Below are 17,719 nucleotides of genomic sequence, written 5' to 3'. Positions count from 1 at the left end.
TACATCTTGTGCACGCAGACATGATGTTCTGCCTGGAAGAATTTGTGCATTTAATCGCGTCTGCGAAATATTCCCAATTCATCTGATGGTCAATCGACAATTTCGTTGTTTATCCCTTTTATCGCAATTTTTCCAATATCCTCCGTTAAGAAATCGTACACAGTAGACGTTTGCGGAACAGAAGAAATTCTTGAATATTTATTTCGGATTTTAAACTGCCAATTCCCTACTCTTGAATTTTTTTATCTACGAAGATAAACTGTGTAAAAGAAATTCATGCATTTATTTCAATTTAACGTAACACGGATAAGAAGAAACGTTACACAGTAGATGTTTACGTATTCAGAAGTTGCTGTCTACGTCACATATATAATAATGATTCAATCTTTTTATTAAAGGCCATCCACTTCCTTGCGTCAATTAAATAATATTTCTTGTACCGTTCGTAATCTGATCGCACGGTGATATTAAAATATAATAGAACGAGGTGTTGGACATTTTTTCGGTGTTTCATGTCGCAACGAACAGGGAGTAATTTTCCTTTCATCTGCATTTCAAGCGAGCGGAACCAGAAAAAAATCTCGAGCCGATATTATTAGACACGAAGACAGGCACAGGCCACTTAACATAATCAACGAACGACAATAAAAAACGCTTTGGATGGCTGAAATTGTTATCTATAATAATCGGAGTTCTTGCGACCGACCAACAGTTCTGAACAACAGAGAAAATCATCGCTCCTCGTAATTTATAAGAGAATGTCAGTAATTGAAAATTCCACGTGTGAAATTTTTATTTTTCCCTCAACTCGGTGTTGTTGTCTTCCAAGAGTATTCCTAATCTTCACCAGCCATTCCACAATTTCTCGCGACCTCCACGTGCCGCCATTATCTCCTCTCCACCGCTTGCTATAAATCAAAAATTATGGTCTCGTCGCTTGGAGTTTGCGATCTGTAAATGGCAAATTATTTTCAAAAAAAACGAGACATTCGTACGTCATTTATCGACGATGGCCAGCCAAGGTCCAAATCCCCCTGGTTCGTGGCAGGAAAGCGTTCACCGCGGTTGCGTGCGAAGGATCGATCGGTCCTTCGATCTATGCCGCGGTGGAGATCAATCGGCACCGTGGCCGTCGTTGGGTCGATCGTGGGACACATTCGTACGACGAGGCCTTGGTACTATGTGAACCGTCTGTTAAATATGCACACGGCTTTCTCGAAAACGACTAAGGTCACGCGTTCACGGTCGCCAGGGGCTGTTTCGTGGTTCGATCGTCCAGGAGCTCGCTTACTCTCGATCTTCCCGTGTGGTAAACAATGAAAATGCTCGGTTGACCCTACGATTTCGACTTCTATACTTGTTTAAATGGATTTTGAGTAAATGAAGCAACGTTCAAATATGCATCGAATACCAGAGGGTTCGAAAATTCGAGGAATATTTAAAACGATATCGAACGACTTTCTTAATTGAGGATATTAATGATCTTCGACGAATATATATGTATATATTGGAAGAAAATTTTACGAGAATATTTAACGCGCTACTGAACGACTTCTTCGTATTGCTTTCGATTAGTAATGGCTGTCAGCGGGACCATATTTATGTTAAAAGCGATATCTTTGGTGTCCCGAAAGCGAATTATTTGACATTTCGTTAAGAGACCTTCCTCTCTAATTACCGCAATTATTACGTGAATAACTGCATTAAAAAGAGCGATAAAATTGTTAAAAATGCCTTGATTATTCGCATGAGTCATTGGTTGTTGTGATCTACTCTGAATGCGTAATACTGGAATCGTCATTTCATTCATTACAATTGCATATGTCCGTAATTTTTCAGTTGATTATAGCTCACGACACTTTTACAATTAAAGATATTAAGTGACAGTAGATTGAATAAATCTATTAATACACGCCAACGTACGTGTACGTACAACAATTGCGATTAACAAATGAAAGATAGTAAATCCAGAAGATGGATGATCTGCGTAACGAAAGGAAGGGCAGAACGGTCCATCAGTAGTGGAAAATTAGTGAATCTTAAATTCGAATGGAACATGTATAGCTCCAACTTTTTGCAAGTACCATTTTTTTTTTGCGTCAACTTCGATTAAATATCGTTAACCGTTTCCGTAAACAAATGCAAATTCCCATATCTCGTGCAGCGTGGCTATAATTAATGTATAAAACTAGAAGAATAATAATGTCAGAGCGATAAATATAAAATACAAGTAGCATCCTTAATATCCATGATTGATGGTGAGGTAATTACGCAGAACTTTTAGCTGCTCCTTCTTCCCGTTTGCTGATTGTGTTACGTTCAATTCGACGCTAATTACACACCGCAACGCTCGTAAGTGGTGAACACGGTATAACGTAATTTCGTTCATTTGAAATTATAATGAGAACGATAAAGTTTACGTTCGAACGAGCAGTCTTTAATCGCGTTAATTTTTTCTCTCTCCAATTAACGTTTCAGACAATATCTCTGAAATTGAACCAAAATAGTATCACTGATACATTTGGATATAAATAGTACAGAATGTAGACATTAAGGTCAAACCAACCACGGTTAAAGAAAGAAGTAACGATGTAAAATTGATCAGAGTGTTCGTGACCGATTCACTGGTAATGAATTCGCATCGATTTAGGAGTCGCAATTGTTGCTCGCTCGCATCCAATTGAGGTAACGACGATTCTCCATTATGCTTATGAAGTACCGCACAATCTGCGACTGAAAAAAAAAAAAAAAATAACCAGATGTAACCTGGTGTCTACACGATAAGATCTTTATTGGTACCAGGAAGAATCTGATTTGCTTAGTTCATCGCCCTCGTTGGCCCTCCTCTGAGTTCACGGCCTGAACTTCGCACGGCGTTAAGGTCTTGAACCTTTACGACTCAACGAATCCGATATTTCCATGCTCTCTTAAGGTCATCAATTCTGGTCCTCGTTTCGTAATCAGCAGGTACATCTTCCTGAATAAAAATAACTGTGGAGCACGAGCTACAATATGTAAGAATGTAAACACCAGGATCCCGTTGGAGGGAAAACATTATTTAAATAATAGACTGAATTAATATCTGGATGTTTTCGTCTTTTTCATGGAAAGGGAACGGGTAACGTGAAAGAAAAAGGTGGAGGGACTGTTGAGGTATAAACAAAAAATACGAATAATATTAGCGGAAAAATAAAGCGGTTTTTAACTGTTATAAAAATCGCTTGGATAATGCCGGCAAGAGTGACGAGTATCTCGAGTGCACTCCTCGATTCGTGTTTTAATGAGAAAAACCGATCACTGGAGTGTTCGCGATGAATCAGAGGGAAGTAAATACGGACGGTTCGAGTTTTAATTTATACAACAAACAGGCGTCCATTTACAAAACGACGTCCTCTTCGAGGAGGCACGGATTCCGTATTGAAAATGGCAAATTCCTCCAGCTTTTTCTTTTCGCCTGGTGAATAATTGCTGGACTCGATCGGCAATTGCGCAGTCTGGGATTCTTTTTCCATAGAAAGTTACAAGTATCGATTGTCAACAGTGATATTAAATGAGCTCTCAGAATGTGCAATACTTCAATGCACTCAAAAATTCTAGATTAGAGACACATCGAACGATAATTCGATTGACTTTCTCGATGGTTCGATTTTTAAAATACGTAAACTTTCTTATTGATAATAAAATGATAGCGAATATGTAATTCTTGTACAGAAACATATTTAAACGAACGCAGGAGCGATTTCGTTTCGTAAACATTGAATAGTTTAAACAGGCACGCGATTATTTCTCAACTTTTTGTTCATTGAGAAACCGAGAAACCAGTTCCACGTACGCTAGGTATTTCTTCGACATTAATCCATCGTTAGAATCGACATTTAATGAGTTTAACGACTCCATACCCGACAGGTTCAATGTTCCTCGAACAAATATCTAATTATTCCCATAAACGTCAGCATTATCAATTATTGTTATTCTACATAATAATGTATTCAACGGTGAGCAAGCATTGCATTCAATTTGAATTTAAATTAGTCTCAGATTCAAATTGCAGTCTGGTTTCGCTAGGAGAATTCAATTAATCAATTCAAAAAGACATCTGTGAATAAGTATACAACATCGTTGCTAATTTAATTGAAGAGAATATTTTCATTTTAAGAGTTGAAGGGTAATTGCGTATGCATAAAAATGTACGCAAGATAATTATCGTTCAAGGTTTCAAAGTATAACTCTAGTGAATATCTTGGTTCGCTACCGAACGATTTAGTTTGCCAATGTAGGTCATTTTTTGATTGCATCCAGTAGTCTATTGCATGCTATTAACTTATGTTACCATTAAATAATAATTGTACCCAATTTGATTGAGAAATCTCAATTTTTTTTGTACTTTCGAGTTCTCTTACGAGCCAGCAGGATTTTCACAAATCAGGCTACACGTTTCGTAGGAATCTTACAACTTCGTATAAATATTGAAGCAGTTCGCCTTTCAAATTGGACCTTGCCAGGCGTAATCTATCAAATCTCGCAGGCGTATGTTCTTTTCCTTCTTTCAGTCTACCATCGTTCGTGGGTTGAAGAAAAAAAATATGTAAAAATTTGGTTTCCAAGTTGCGCGACTGAAGAACTGAGAGTCTATCAAACGATCCTCGTTCTGTTCGTATCTACAATATTTGACGACACAATGAAAAGAAGATGAAGGTCAGAAAAGTGGTGTGCAAAGGTCAAGCTCATGATTTACGATCGTCACGTGTTTGTACAATTTTCTCGAGTGATAATTTCAACTCTCGCGGATTTTCCCTCTTATTTCATGCTGAATATATAATTGAATGCAAAGTGAATATCCCTTTAGGCAACGTACTAAAACATTATGTAAAACCCAGAATATGGGGAAAAGAAACATGTATAATTGTACCACCGAGGGGCTTGCTTAACTATCGTGCCTAATTACATTCGAAACGAAGACACCACGGTTCCGCATCTTTTATTCAATAGAAATTTACATCAGTCGTGCTTGAACTCGTTAGAGGTCGTCGATTCATCATGGTCGCAAGAAGCGACGAATCCTGCTAGATTTTTTGATCGTCTCATCTTATTTCCAAATCGTATTTTCTCTACTCTAAAAATTTCTTCGGAAAAATCCATTTCTTGAAAGATTTAAACGCGATCGGACAGACCGCGCTATGTTCTCGGTGAAAGTGCACGACATAATTTTATTCGTGCAATCTATACCAAAAGATCTACATAAAAATTGTGTCAATGCTAACGCTATGAAGAACTAAAATGAGTTGGGTATTTTATTTCTTCGTCGACACACAATATATTCTATTAATTACAATAAAAAATTATTTGCCGTTAAGGTAATCGTTTCTGATATTTAAGGGCTAAACTGTTCAAGGGCGCTCTTATCTTTGTGATCCCAAGATCTATGGCGTGGCCAGTTAAAGGGCAACTCTGGCAACGTTTCTTTTTGCAATTACCATTAAAATTGCCCTTCTCTTGGCGAACGATATATCTAGGGAAATAGTGTACTCGTTTGCGTTGCACAGTTGCGCAAGCAGGCATCGTTACGACCAGATCTTTCTTGTGGACTCTTCTCACTGGTTCAGGGAACAGCCTGTCATTTAACAGATACTGTTCCAAAGAACCAGAAGATTTAGACGATACTAAAGTGTGATTGGATCCGTGGGTATCGAAGTAGTTCTGTTCGCGAAATTTCTTCAGTTCTCTCACTTCTTTATCAGAGAGGTATTCCTTGTTTTCCTTGTGCGATCTGTTCGTACAAACTGAATCTTGATATTCCTTTGTATCAACATGATTCATCTCATTCAAGGTAGGCTTCGAATATTCCGACATGCTTCTCTGGCAACACTGGCATCCTTTGTTGGATACCGTCTTCTTAGATGCTACATTCAAACTAGAGTTAGACTTTACATCAGGTACAGACGTCTTTGAGGAAAGAGTTTTCTTGATCACATCTTTGTACTTCGAAGGCCTTCCTAAGGATACTTGAACTCCTTTGTTAGACTTTTCTACAACTTCGATCCCAGAATTTAATTGTTCGTCGCTGGTTTCCGATCTTACTCGAGCGTGGACAATTTCTAATTTCTCCGGCTTATCCCCATCGGTTTTCAACTGATATATGGAACGAGGTTTGGATATATTTTTGTTGGCCATGAATTCATGGTAGCACGGCGATTTGTAACAAGTTTCTGGACAATCTCCTCTTCCTGCCGTTGATTGCAGAATGGAGACCCTGCTTCTGACATTGCGCAAAAACTGAGACCTCGGTGCGTAATCTATTCTTTGAACTCTTCTCAAAGTTTCACAACTGATAGGCGAAGTTAAATCTGGCTTCTCGTAGTTGTCTTCTATGACTATAGCGGGGAAGTTGGCGTGACTTTTGCACCTTTTACAGGGAGAATATTGCTTCTGTCTTGTTCTAGTCGACCTCAATTGCACCTTTTTAGTTTCAGGATTACAATAACAGCCCTTTACTGACTTTCTCCTAACGTTCTCTAGGCAATGCTGATGTTCCGAACGTTTTTTCGAGGATGTTAACACTCTCCTCACCGTTGACGTATTAGGCATTGATGCAAGCGTCTGGTTAGGGCTATTACATAAACAATCTGAACGTAACGCTCCACCGACTCCACTCGAATCGTTCCTCAATTTCCATGACTTAATGTTCCCTTTGTACAATGAACCTGTTGCACCAGCATTGTTGCCACAATTTTCTCCATGTGTCCTACAAGTAAGAATGAAAATGTAACTTCGCAAAGAAATTGACACGTGGAATAGAAAATGAAATACTCACCAGTTTTGGCAATATAATTTTTTAATTTCTTTAACTCTTCTAGAATTCTCATTCACTTGCGTTAACAAAAGTCTACTTTGTTTACGTAGACTATCTATTTTCTCGAGAAAACTCTCATCCATATGATCGTGACACGTTCATCTGTCAATTAAACATTGAACTCATTAATCAATACACATAAGGGTACCTTTATTTAAGAAGTACAACAAAGATCGTTCTCCTCCAAACGTAAGGTTACAATTTCTCCGTATTTACCTTAATATTCATGTCCAGATTGCAAGCTGTTTCATATCCCAAATCATCGCGTTAAATCGCTATTCTCGCGATTCCGCTTGAACGCAAAACGTCATGTCGGAATGTTTATTTTTATTTGATCAATTGAAGTTCGCCAAGCGTCCACTGTAAACAGACGGACACGGCACAGTTCTACCACGATGACAAATCTCATTTTTTCTTCGCAAATTTTTTTTCGTGCTAAGTAAAAACGATTTTATATTTCCCTTTAATTACACCAAGGTTGTGCACAAACTTCATTTACGTACCAAATGGTGGGTCTCGTTCATGTCTGTAACGAATTCCTCACGCGTGTCTGTAAAACGTGAAGAAATTTTGTGAATAGTTTTTTCTTGCGGTCACGTTGGAGCAACGCGTTGGACGCGGCGTACGTTACAATGTACGCTCGCTCGAGTATCTTTTAATTTAATTAAACCGTCTCGTGTTTTCCGTCGACCCGCGGCACCGCGATTATTAACCGTTCTCACGCGACACGTGAAATATGCGATCGAAAACGTGACCGCAGCTACGATTTCCTTTACCGTCGCGATTCTCACCGACTTTGGAGGTTATAAACGACTTACGCGTGTTTCAATCGCTAACGCGCGTACCTTGCACGCACACCAGCGGTAAACATGGATTTCCACGGGAGTAACGTTGTTCAACACGCGCTACCGCAATTCTCAGAATTAACGTCACGATCGAGCAACGTCTCGGCGTCGAAGTTTACCAGCGGTGATAATACTCAAATGGAGCACACGGCTATTTATACGACCGCGGCGGGATCGAATCAGGCGAAACAGAATTTGCTGGTAAGGTTTACCATTGTTTCGTTTCCACGTTCGTATTTAATTGTATTTTAATCTTGCTCTTCTTCCCTTGCAGGTGAATTCAACGAACAAATACACGGGACCGATACTGGCATGGCCAGATCCGAACACGTTGATGCAGCTCTGCGAGAAGCAAGGCATTCAGACTATTAACATTCCTAATTACAATCAAAATAGTTCGATACTCAATGTTCAGTCGAATAGCTTGCCAATGAGGATCATACCGAACATGTACTTGCCTTCGACTTCGCAACCTGAAGCAATCATGAAGCAGGAGATAGATGCGAGAAACGAGAATGAGAAACAATTGTCCACAATGGTATAGAATTTTGTTTTATGTATGGATTTTGTATGTATGTTAAAAGACATGTGTTTTTATTTCATTTGAAAAATGATATTTCAGCAAGATTCACAGGCTCAACTTCAGCAACAAAGTGCCATGGCCGAGTACTTCCAAAAGCTGCAAGCTACCACTCTTCCATTGACTTTGCAGCAGTTAATCAAACTGCAAACAGAACAAACTAAGAAAGTTAAGACTGACGAGGAAAAAGTGGAACACACGCAGAACAGCATACTTAACATTCCTAGTGTCCCAGTATTCAGAAATACTCAGTTACAAAATGGGAACAATACTTTTATGGGTTCGGATCAGATGATGGTATCTATAAACGCGAGTGATTTGAATGTCCACATGGAGAGTCAGCAAGAGAATACAGAGAATACAACGCAGACTATGAAGGTTGAGCAGCAAATACAAACGGATTCGCCGAAGACTGAGAAGAAAATGAAATTCCGGGCGAAAACTGGGGAAATAAAAATTAGCATCGCTCTGGATGGCTCGACGCTTTACTGTTGCCCGGAATGCAATTTGGCGTTTCCGGACAAAGCGGAGATCGAACAGCATATACAAGCTCATATACAAGTGCGTATTATCTCGTTACATTCATTTTTCGATTCTCGTGGTATAATTCGAGGGCTAATGTGTATTTCAATTTACAGGAACGCAAGTATCAATGCAAAGAGTGTGGCGCCATGTTGAAAAGGAAGGAGCATTTGGACCAACACATGCGCGGCCATTCGGACGAGAGGCCGTTCAAGTGCCCGGTGTGCCAAAAAGCGTTCAAACGAAACGAACACTTAACGAGGCATTACGTGATCCATTCCGGTGATAAAAATTTCTCGTGTTCCGTCTGTCAGAAAGCCTTCTCGAGGAAGGATCACCTAAACAAACACACGCAAACGCACTTAGGGATTAGAAGGAACAGGATGAAGAAGGAGACGTTTTTCACGGAACAAAAGGAGCCTTTCGAGAAAGCCCCCGAAGTCCCCGCAATGCCTAAACAGGAAGTCAGTTTCGTGTTGAAAGACGGGGGCTTCGTGAAGCAGGAGCCTAATTTTTTGCAGTACATACAGAGCCTGCAGAAGGATCAGAATCTGATCCACACGTTCTCCTCGTTCAAGGAGCAAGCGATGAGGGAGGCGAACGTGCTGCAGCAGCAGACGGTGAACATGAACGAGATTTTGCCGCAGAATACGAGGTACTTAATGCCGTCTTAGTCGTAGGTAAGCTCGTCTGAGTCCAAAGCAATAAAGGCTGTTCACGGGGAAGCGACGGGGTTAGCACAAAGTAGAAAATTCGTTTAGGCGTACGTTAGGAATTGGGATGTATTCTAGAAGTTGAATCGATTGATATCCTCAATGAAAGGCGACTGAGGTGCAATTAACGAATAATGAATTTCTATCGGCGATAGAAAAGCTATGATGATCGAGGCATTGAAATTTAAATAGATCGTCCAATAAGCTCGTGCGTTTCGTTATAAATATAGCCGAGGTATACACGAAGCGAAGTTCGACGTTAGTTTCCAGTCAATTTACTAGCTAATTACGTACAAGGAACAGAACTCAAGGAAGAAATTTATTATAAAATGAATATTGCACGGACCTATTGGACTGGCTAATAGATGCTGGGCGAACTTGAAACTTGGCTATTTTTTCATTTTATTTTGCGGTAACAGGTCGTTGATAATCAGTAAGCAATACCTCGTGCTTGTATCCTGAGCCAGACACGCCACGAGCCATAATTAAGTTCCATCGTTTGCACGTGTATCCCTATATCATATTTTCCTTGCGTTCCAGTGGGTGTCTCACTCTGTTGCACAGGAAAATGCTATACGACTATACAACACTTGCCGTCTGTCTTATTTAAGCTAGGTTTAAATGAAATAGTTTACTGATTCTAGTCTACGATCACACAATGGTGACTGAACGTTGGTTCGTTGGACTCGAGTTTTTTTTTTTTTTTTATTGTGACTAACCATCATGGAAAGTTTCCCTCCTTATTTTCCCTTTATCGGTTCGAGTTCTGTGCGCATGTTTCTGACCTAGAGTGAACGTTTGGATAATGATGAACAATCAGTGCTCCTGTTGTGAGTATTGCCAATCTGCCATTAGGATTACTTTGGAACGAGTACCAATAGCGACTAATAGCATTACTGCCAATAAATGTGGTTATAAAGAGTTTGTAGAATAATTCTGTATATAAGTGCTATACAAATTTTACCTGATGGAGACTCAGTAGGTACGTTGATTGAAACTTGATCTCTGATTCGTCCGTGTTCATCTTTAACGCGTAACATATACATAGTGGGTATTTTAAGTAAGCATTTACCATAAGATAGTACTTTCTATCTTTTCTTTTCTTTTCTTTTTTTAACTTTTCCATGCCGAAATTTTGGTGAAATATATTTTTTACATGTATGATTTTTTTTTACAATCCCAACGAGAAAAATAGACGTTTTTATCGCATATGATTGTTATTTTTTCGAAAGTAATAGGTAGAATGTTTTTTTAGTTTAAACACGGGACTGTACTTTTTTAAGAACTTTTTTCAACTAATATAGTTTATCTAATTGTGAATTATTTTCCGCATAAAAGTTTAGAAGTGATATTAGAAGAGAACAGATTAATTTGCTCAATGATTCTAGGTGATTTATACATTTTTTTTTTTGTACCAAAGAATATTCAGTTAAGTGATATTCTGAAAGGAAAAATCATTATTATTTGATTAACGATTTTTTATAGGTCTTTTTTTTACGTTTCTTATTTTATGTTCAGAGGTATTCCTATTAATTTTGCATCCACGCACTCCTGACTTACTTTTACCATCGCTTCGCACTAAAGAGTTGAGCATACTGTTCATTTTATACGAACAAATTCCCAAAGTCGAATTTTTATCGCGTTTCTTATATTTATTCCGATACTTACCTAAATATAAGAAATAAGGAATGATAAAAATTGCTCAAAAACCATTTTTGATATGAAATGGTAGATTGTCGAATATATTTAAACGGATATCGTCGACGGACCCGATTATTTTACTCACGGTACTCGATTGCTTCTTGCAATCCGCAAAACAGACTCGAATATATTTTGACAATCTATTTAACGTTTACGCGGTGTGGAGCGTGCTCCTAAATATCTCCACACACGATGTAGATTTTGGAACTTGTGATTGCATTTGACGGCGACAAACACCTTTGGAATGTCTGCTGGGCATACACTCGAGATTAGAACGGGTAACTGCGGATGGCACTAAAACGATAAGACTACCGCGTTGTAATAGAACCAAAGAGTTTGAATATTCGTGAGGATAGCAGTATTTTGTCTCTTCTTCCTAAACGTTTCCCAACTTCCTGCTCTTCTTAACCCTGGATGGCAACGATCGAACGATCTACTAAAATATTGGATGGATTTTCATCCATCCCTCGAAGGAAAAAATGATTAATCCACTACAATATCTGTCCATTTCGAATTATACCGCTATCCTGGGTTAAGAAAACAGCATTAATCTTTCCACTAATGTTAATCAAGAAGTATAGTATGTAAGGATGTCCACAACCTGTGGCCATTTCCGTGGACATCGTACGTAAGGCGATACAATGATGGTGTATTTTAACATGGATGATGCATTTGCAGCAAGGTGTTACTCGATAAGCGATTGTTATGTACAATACAATGATTGCCAAAAAAAAAAAGAAGATGAATGAAGAGGTAACACATGTATTTTTCAGACCAAGATATTTTTGAATAAAATATGTGTAAAGAAACTGTTTACTCCCTTCGTATGATGTATTTAGTTTTCCAGGTTCTATGGTATCGACTTTTATCGCACCTTCCATTTCATCATGTGTTTTCATGAAAAGTACTCAGGATGTTTCTTTTTATGTTGTATATTTTTACATTTTTAGGGTACAAAGAATATCTACAAAATGGGTAAAAAATATTTTCCGTTTTTCATTATCAGTTAACACGTATCGATGTATTGTTGCTGTAAATAATCCTGGCCAGTTTAGAGTAGACTCCGTAAGTAATTCCTAGGAGCGATCCGAGCCAATCTACAAAATGACGGCTGAGCGTGACCGGGAAATGGAAGCCATTTCTAGGCGTAACGAACTCCACATCTCGATCCTTTACGATTTCCATCTCGTCCTCGAAGTCCAATGGTTCGAGACGCTCTAAACGATCTATTGGTTGTATATTGTTCACGTACTCCTCCTTGGCTCCTAAATAAGTTCGTTCAGGCACGGACTTCGTAGAGTTTTCTTTGGCCATCGGATTCGGTTGCATTTGGTTCGACCAAATCAATTTGAGGACCTCCACGTCTGGGTCAGGCGCATCCTTGGCCAAAATTTTCTCCACGTTGCTGGTGTTCTCTGGCTTTCGAAACACGAAGTTGTACGTGGCTCGCAATTTTCCGAGCAGCGTGTCCAGTGGTTTCGTTTCCACGGTGGCTCGTTGCTGAGGATCGTTCGTCTCTTCTTGAATTGGGAACAGTTTTGTTACCTGTGGCTTCGATTCCACTCTCGACACGGAGAGCTGAAATGTATTTGGATTTGTTTCTTAAAATGTTGATACACTGTTTAAACATCTCTGTAGTGTCGTAATTTTAGTTCGAAATTTTTGAGATCATTATTTGGTGGAATTCAAATGATTAGTCGAAGAATTATATTTTTCTCTGGTGAGAATTTAGCGCAAGTAAAAAAGCGTTGCAATTAAATAAAGAGGATGCTGCGACAGTTACTCTCTTCTTCCTTTTTGAACTCTTTACTATTTCTATCACTTTAGTCAAACGTAGCTCCCGGAAATTGATTTCTCGTCAAGATCAGAAGAAACTTCGCAAATCGAAAAATCGTTTCAACTTCCATCCCTTGAAAGTAGGAAATCGAATTTTCTTCTCTATGAGATCTCACTCCACGAATTTCTCATTTAACCGAGCCTCAAACAACTCTAGTTTTCGATCTCCAAAAAGAACCATTGTTACCAAAAATCCTCCTAATTTGTTGAATTTTTTAAAACAGTGTCTACTTACGCAGAGGAAGCATAATCCAAGAAATACAATTTTCATGATGTCTCAAGCCGGGTCACCTGTTCCTCTTCGATGATTACCTTACGACTGAGGCGCGGCAACTACTGAAGGACCCATTGATTTCAAAATCCATTTATACGAACGTGCATTGCAGCGGCGTAGCGTCTCAGCTCGCCTAATTCGATCACACCAGGGTCCCTATTGTCTTTGATCCGCGCCTTTGCCTCCTGGACAAACCATTGACACGGTGTTGCCCAACGGAAATCGTTAGTCCAGGCACGTAACGTTGCTCCGTGGACTCGGTGAGCTCAATATTGCTCGAGCAATAAACAATATCGTGCCACGGGTCAAGGTGGATTGGAAAAATTTGCGAGGGATCTGGGTATGGGTGGTGTCGAAAGGTTGACGTTAAAACATTGCGCTCCTGTATTGCTTAGACACTTTGGTATTTCGGTACTGGTATTTGTTTTAAGTTCTTTCGATTGAATTAAATTTTCTGGTTTTAATGGTCCCATGTTAAACTGTCGATTTTCTGTTAGATCCAATTTGATTTCGAGATGGAATTATTTACTAAGAAACTCTATGAATCAATGCGGTAGCAATGCATTACCAAAAACTCGGACGTGAATCAACGTTATTGTATTCGCGATTATTGAGTCACCCATGCAAATTCCTGCGGTTTCGATTCGTTTAACTGATCTGCGACTACAGTTCTATCATGATTGATATTCTTAGATAAAGTATAACCATTCTCAAGAAACTTCTGTTTCTAGAACTGGGAATAGAAAATAAGCATATTACTCAAAAAACGTCACTTTATTTAATCAATATCTACATCGTGTTTCATCAACAGACTATGGATATTTACGTTCTTAGGAGATTGAAATGTACAAAATGAAATTAGTAGAGAATGCGCGTCACAGCATTCTCACAGGAATTTGAATAAACGTCGACAGAGTCTTTTCATCGACGTCTTTCTGCAAAGAGATCAAAGGCCCGTAGATGAGCTGAAAGGGTAATGATAAATCGATATAAACCCGGAGACGTTAAACGTCGCCTGGGTATCTCTGATATAACAGCGTTACGGCGAATAACGCAGAGGCAACAGGCGTCTCAGTTCCTTGCTGAGGACGCTCGAGGGGTTGTCGAGGTCCCGTATAGCCTGCGAAGTCCTCGTTCTCGCGTCCTCCCTCGTCAGCTCGTTTCGTTCGAGCAGCTTCGCCAGGATCTTCTTAAGCTGCGGCCCGATGCCACCCTCCGCGGAAGTTTCTAAAGTATTAAGAACTTCGTCGGAGTAACCTGTGTACTTGCCGAATCCCTGCTTCCTGGCGTCCTTGCTCAAAGAGTCGTACAGGCTGGCGAGCTGCTGGAGAGTGGCGCTTGGCGGCACTTTGGAACGCCTTAGGTAACTTGATAGACTCGGTCTCGGCACCTGTGTCACCTTTTCGCCTAAACGCGTGAACCTGCAACGAGATTCACCAGCAATTAGCCTACCAGGTAAACGTGGATTAGCATCTTTTCCATTTCGCACTCGTTTCGTTCAATTTTACTTCGCGCACTTTCCGCTCTGGCTTGTCGTAAACTGTTTACCGTACGTTAAATTGCTCCGCCCGTTTATTGTCGAAAGTTCCGCGGGTACTAGAGCGGACCGAGTTTACGTTTACCATTGGGAATAAAGTTTTCAGTTTCATAACTAGTTAATGCCACCCTTGCAACCGGAATTGTATAGTACGCGTGTACGTGGACATTTTACGTTTGCGAAGTTTTGGGCGAGTTACGGATCGATTTAGCCGTGCCAACGCAGTGCAGCGATATTCTTGTTTAAACAATGTTTATCGTGCATAAACTTCGGCGAAGTGAAGTTTAAGCGTGACTGGTTTCGCGTCGAACCTATAAATACCACCCACTATCGGTAGAATCGACAGCAACGATATACTACCATATTAATATCAGTCCAAACTAATGTCCAACTGTTTCCATCCTTTTCTTGCTTTCTGGGTATAATAGCCAACAGAACGCATACATACGAATACTAAAGGAATATATACTAACTTATTATACGTTCCAAAAGGGATCCTCTACAAATCTTCCAAGAAGAGCAGCCCTTTGTTTCTTTCACTAAAGAGGAAATTTGGGCCAACAGAGAATTTATAACATACCGGACTGCAACATCTCCAAAAGGGAATTCTCGCAGCGAATACTCAGAGAAGACCAACCCGTCAATTTTCTCCTGTCAAGAGTTAAGTTTTTCACCAAAAACTTCACCTAGTTTCATCGTCCTCCTCTTCCACGCTCTCCATCTTCTCCACAGAGAACGCCAGGACGCTCTTCGATTCCCCGGAAGGCTCCACGTCGTCCACAAATTTAGACGGAGTGGGCTTCAGGATCTGGTAGACATCTTGGACCACGCTGTCGATGGTCGGCTCTTTCTTCTTCACCTCGTACGCAGCGATCGATCCTCGTTCCGTGGACGAGTCAACGGGATTACCTGGCCCAGTCGTTGCCTCCGACTTCGTTTCCGTCGACGCGTAGGACGGGGCGATCTGTTCGTGGTTCTCCTCGGGAACCTCTTGATTCGTTTCTTGCGTCCCGTGCACCTCTTCCGCCACCTCGTAATTCGTTTCCGGCGTCGCGTAGTTTATTTCTGCCGTTTCCTCGTTCACCTCCGGCGACTCCTGGTGCGATAGAGAATCCTCTATTGATTCTTGACCAATGCCCGGCTTACCATCCTCCATTTTGTCTTCTGACGTCTTTTCCACTTTAGACTCTTCTTTGTCCTTTACTTCTTCCTCCTTCTTGGACTTTTCCGGCTTAGTTTTTTGTACATCGTCGTCCGTCTTCGATTCTTCCACTTCGTCTTTCGATAATTCGTCCAATTTGGATGGTTCAGGATTCTGTTCAGAGGTTTCTTCGATCTTCGAATCCTCTGTCTTGTCTGCCGACGCTTCTTCTTCTGTGTTAGGCACTTCTTCCTCTGTTTTGTTCAATGATTGGGTCGTAGTGGATGTAGTTATGACTTGAGATTTCTGAGTGGTTGTCTGTTGATCTTGAACCGTGGGAGTTATGGGTGAAGTTGAGGGTGGTCTCGTTATTATAGTGGAGCTCTGGGTAGTTTCCTCTGATTGGAGGATCTTCAGCTGCTCAACAGCGTGGTATATCACCTGGTATAGCAGCAAAAGTAGAGATAACTTAATTCATAGATTTTGTTGTCCTTTTTAGTAGCAACGGTTTTTACCTGCATAGCTGCTGGAAGATAGGAATTTGAGTAAACTGGCTTCGAAAAAAGTGGTGGGTTTCTCATCACCGCGCAGATGGCCTGGAACAATCAATTGTCATCGTTAGAAACGCTAAACGATACGAGAAGCCCAAGGAATATTAATTATCGGATGTCGATTGAGTAAAATTAATTCTCTGTCGTTGAAGCAATAACTTTGGATGACAGCCAGAAAAATTAGTGACAGCGCACCTCCGTATATAATTTCACGAAACGACTTCACGATTACTTATGGTGATAATTAAGAACAAGGATAGCTGGAAAAGTTGTGGGGCCGGCAGCGAATCGTCAATCGCGCGATCCTTGAGAACAGAGAAACGACGCGAAGAGCTTAAACCCAGAAGAACTTTTACGGGAGTTAATTAAAACTCCGCCTTTTATCTACGTCGAAGCAAGTAACTCTTTTCTTTTTTTAATCAGGCACCTGTGTACAAGTTTTTTGAAAAATGGTGGAATCGATAAACGGTTGGAAAAATAGTAACCTCTGAGAGTATAGATTCTTTCAAATCCTTGAACTACAGCGAAACAATTTTCTGATACAATTATATACTTCCAATATAAACAGCAAAGTAGGGGATATAAAAATAGACTTCTATCTCACCTGCTGTGACAACAACACCACCAGAAAACAGTAGACAGTCTTCATATTGTCTCTAAACTCTCAGACACTAATCTTGCAAATGATCCTTCTTCCACTCTTACAGAAAATGACGATCTTCCCACTTGAACGCCTTTGAGGTCTTGCAGAATCGAAAATCGGATCGCGAATGGGCCACTCAAGAAAGCAGACTTCGGGATACCATCGTATCTACCCGGTAGGATCGATCAGTCTGCGCGAGACGGTCGTCGGATCGCAACTGGAGAATCGAACCGGTCCAGACGGGAGCAGCGTCGCACGATTCGTCGATTTTCCTCGGTGTGGATCAAGGTTCGCGGCTGGCCGTCGCCGTGGGACTGGTCTCGAAAAGGCCCGTAACGGTTTTCAGCCACGCGCGCCTACATTCTTGGGCCGCGCGTAAACGGGCAGAAGTGTTAATCGGGAAGGAAGAAACGAGCTGCGGCCGGCTACGTTCGCGAACGTTAGCACGCGTGACTCTTGAATTAATAAGCTGCGATCGGTATGCGTCGCGTGTCCGTGGAGCCGAGCTCCGCGTTTCCCGCTACGC

At 40.5% G+C, this 17,719-nt stretch overlaps 4 protein-coding genes across 4 annotated transcripts; 1 reads left to right on the top strand and 3 right to left on the bottom strand.

The window, feature by feature from the left end:
- Positions 1 to 5,307: 5,307 nt before the first annotated feature.
- On the bottom strand, positions 5,308 to 7,181 carry LOC143429879 (uncharacterized). Its single transcript, XM_076905709.1, has 3 exons — positions 7,067 to 7,181; positions 6,812 to 6,952; positions 5,308 to 6,742 (listed from the first exon to the last, which is right to left on the bottom strand). Exons 2-3 carry the CDS (start codon positions 6,931 to 6,933, stop codon positions 5,350 to 5,352), a joined length of 1,515 nt encoding a protein of 504 aa, XP_076761824.1. The 5' UTR covers positions 6,934 to 6,952; positions 7,067 to 7,181; the 3' UTR covers positions 5,308 to 5,349.
- Positions 7,182 to 7,437: 256 nt separating this feature from the next.
- On the top strand, positions 7,438 to 10,619 carry LOC143429886 (uncharacterized). The gene is made up of 4 exons (XM_076905724.1): positions 7,438 to 7,896; positions 7,970 to 8,233; positions 8,318 to 8,836; positions 8,914 to 10,619. Exons 1-4 carry the CDS (start codon positions 7,720 to 7,722, stop codon positions 9,469 to 9,471), a joined length of 1,518 nt encoding a protein of 505 aa, XP_076761839.1. The 5' UTR covers positions 7,438 to 7,719; the 3' UTR covers positions 9,472 to 10,619.
- A 1,557-nt stretch (positions 10,620 to 12,176) lies between these two features.
- On the bottom strand, positions 12,177 to 13,376 carry LOC143429846 (uncharacterized). The gene is made up of 2 exons (XM_076905659.1): positions 13,283 to 13,376; positions 12,177 to 12,789 (listed from the first exon to the last, which is right to left on the bottom strand). Exons 1-2 carry the CDS (start codon positions 13,316 to 13,318, stop codon positions 12,214 to 12,216), a joined length of 612 nt encoding a protein of 203 aa, XP_076761774.1. The 5' UTR covers positions 13,319 to 13,376; the 3' UTR covers positions 12,177 to 12,213.
- Positions 13,377 to 14,228: 852 nt separating this feature from the next.
- On the bottom strand, positions 14,229 to 17,661 carry Impe3 (Ecdysone-inducible gene E3). Its single transcript, XM_076905410.1, has 4 exons — positions 17,155 to 17,661; positions 16,515 to 16,595; positions 15,545 to 16,440; positions 14,229 to 14,742 (listed from the first exon to the last, which is right to left on the bottom strand). Exons 1-4 carry the CDS (start codon positions 17,197 to 17,199, stop codon positions 14,361 to 14,363), a joined length of 1,404 nt encoding a protein of 467 aa, XP_076761525.1. The 5' UTR covers positions 17,200 to 17,661; the 3' UTR covers positions 14,229 to 14,360.
- Positions 17,662 to 17,719: the final 58 nt, after the last annotated feature.

The sequence above is a fragment of the Xylocopa sonorina genome, chromosome 12 (genome assembly GCF_050948175.1).
Source record: "Xylocopa sonorina isolate GNS202 chromosome 12, iyXylSono1_principal, whole genome shotgun sequence".
In the NCBI taxonomy this organism is placed as follows: Eukaryota; Metazoa; Arthropoda; class Insecta; order Hymenoptera; family Apidae; genus Xylocopa; species Xylocopa sonorina.
Note: the sequence above shows the minus strand (reverse complement) of the source record. Positions and strands in the feature narration are given on the sequence as shown.

What these genes read in the sequence shown, in the direction of transcription:
- LOC143429846 (XM_076905659.1), bottom strand. Translation starts at nt 13,318, where the DNA reads ATGAAAATTGTATTTCTTGGATTATGCTTCCTCTGC. An exon ending in TTGGATTATGCTTCCTCTGC is followed by an intron (nt 12,790 to 13,282) that starts GTAAGTAGACAC and finishes AATACATTTCAG; the next exon opens with CTCTCCGTGTCGAGAGTGGA.
- LOC143429879 (XM_076905709.1), bottom strand. Translation starts at nt 6,933, where the DNA reads ATGGATGAGAGTTTTCTCGAGAAAATAGATAGTCTACGTAAACAAAGT. An exon ending in AAATTATATTGCCAAAACTG is followed by an intron (nt 6,743 to 6,811) that starts GTGAGTATTTCA and finishes TCTTACTTGTAG; the next exon opens with GACACATGGAGAAAATTGTG.
- Impe3 (XM_076905410.1), bottom strand. Translation starts at nt 17,199, where the DNA reads ATGAAGACTGTCTACTGTTTTCTGGTGGTGTTGTTGTCACAGCAG. An exon ending in ATCTTCCAGCAGCTATGCAG is followed by an intron (nt 16,441 to 16,514) that starts GTAAAAACCGTT and finishes CTGCTATACCAG; the next exon opens with GTGATATACCACGCTGTTGA. An exon ending in GAGGAGGACGATGAAACTAG is followed by an intron (nt 14,743 to 15,544) that starts GTGAAGTTTTTG and finishes ATCTCGTTGCAG; the next exon opens with GTTCACGCGTTTAGGCGAAA.
- LOC143429886 (XM_076905724.1), top strand. Translation starts at nt 7,720, where the DNA reads ATGGATTTCCACGGGAGTAACGTTGTTCAACACGCGCTACCGCAATTC. An exon ending in AGAAACAATTGTCCACAATG is followed by an intron (nt 8,234 to 8,317) that starts GTATAGAATTTT and finishes ATGATATTTCAG; the next exon opens with CAAGATTCACAGGCTCAACT. An exon ending in ATATACAAGCTCATATACAA is followed by an intron (nt 8,837 to 8,913) that starts GTGCGTATTATC and finishes TTCAATTTACAG; the next exon opens with GAACGCAAGTATCAATGCAA.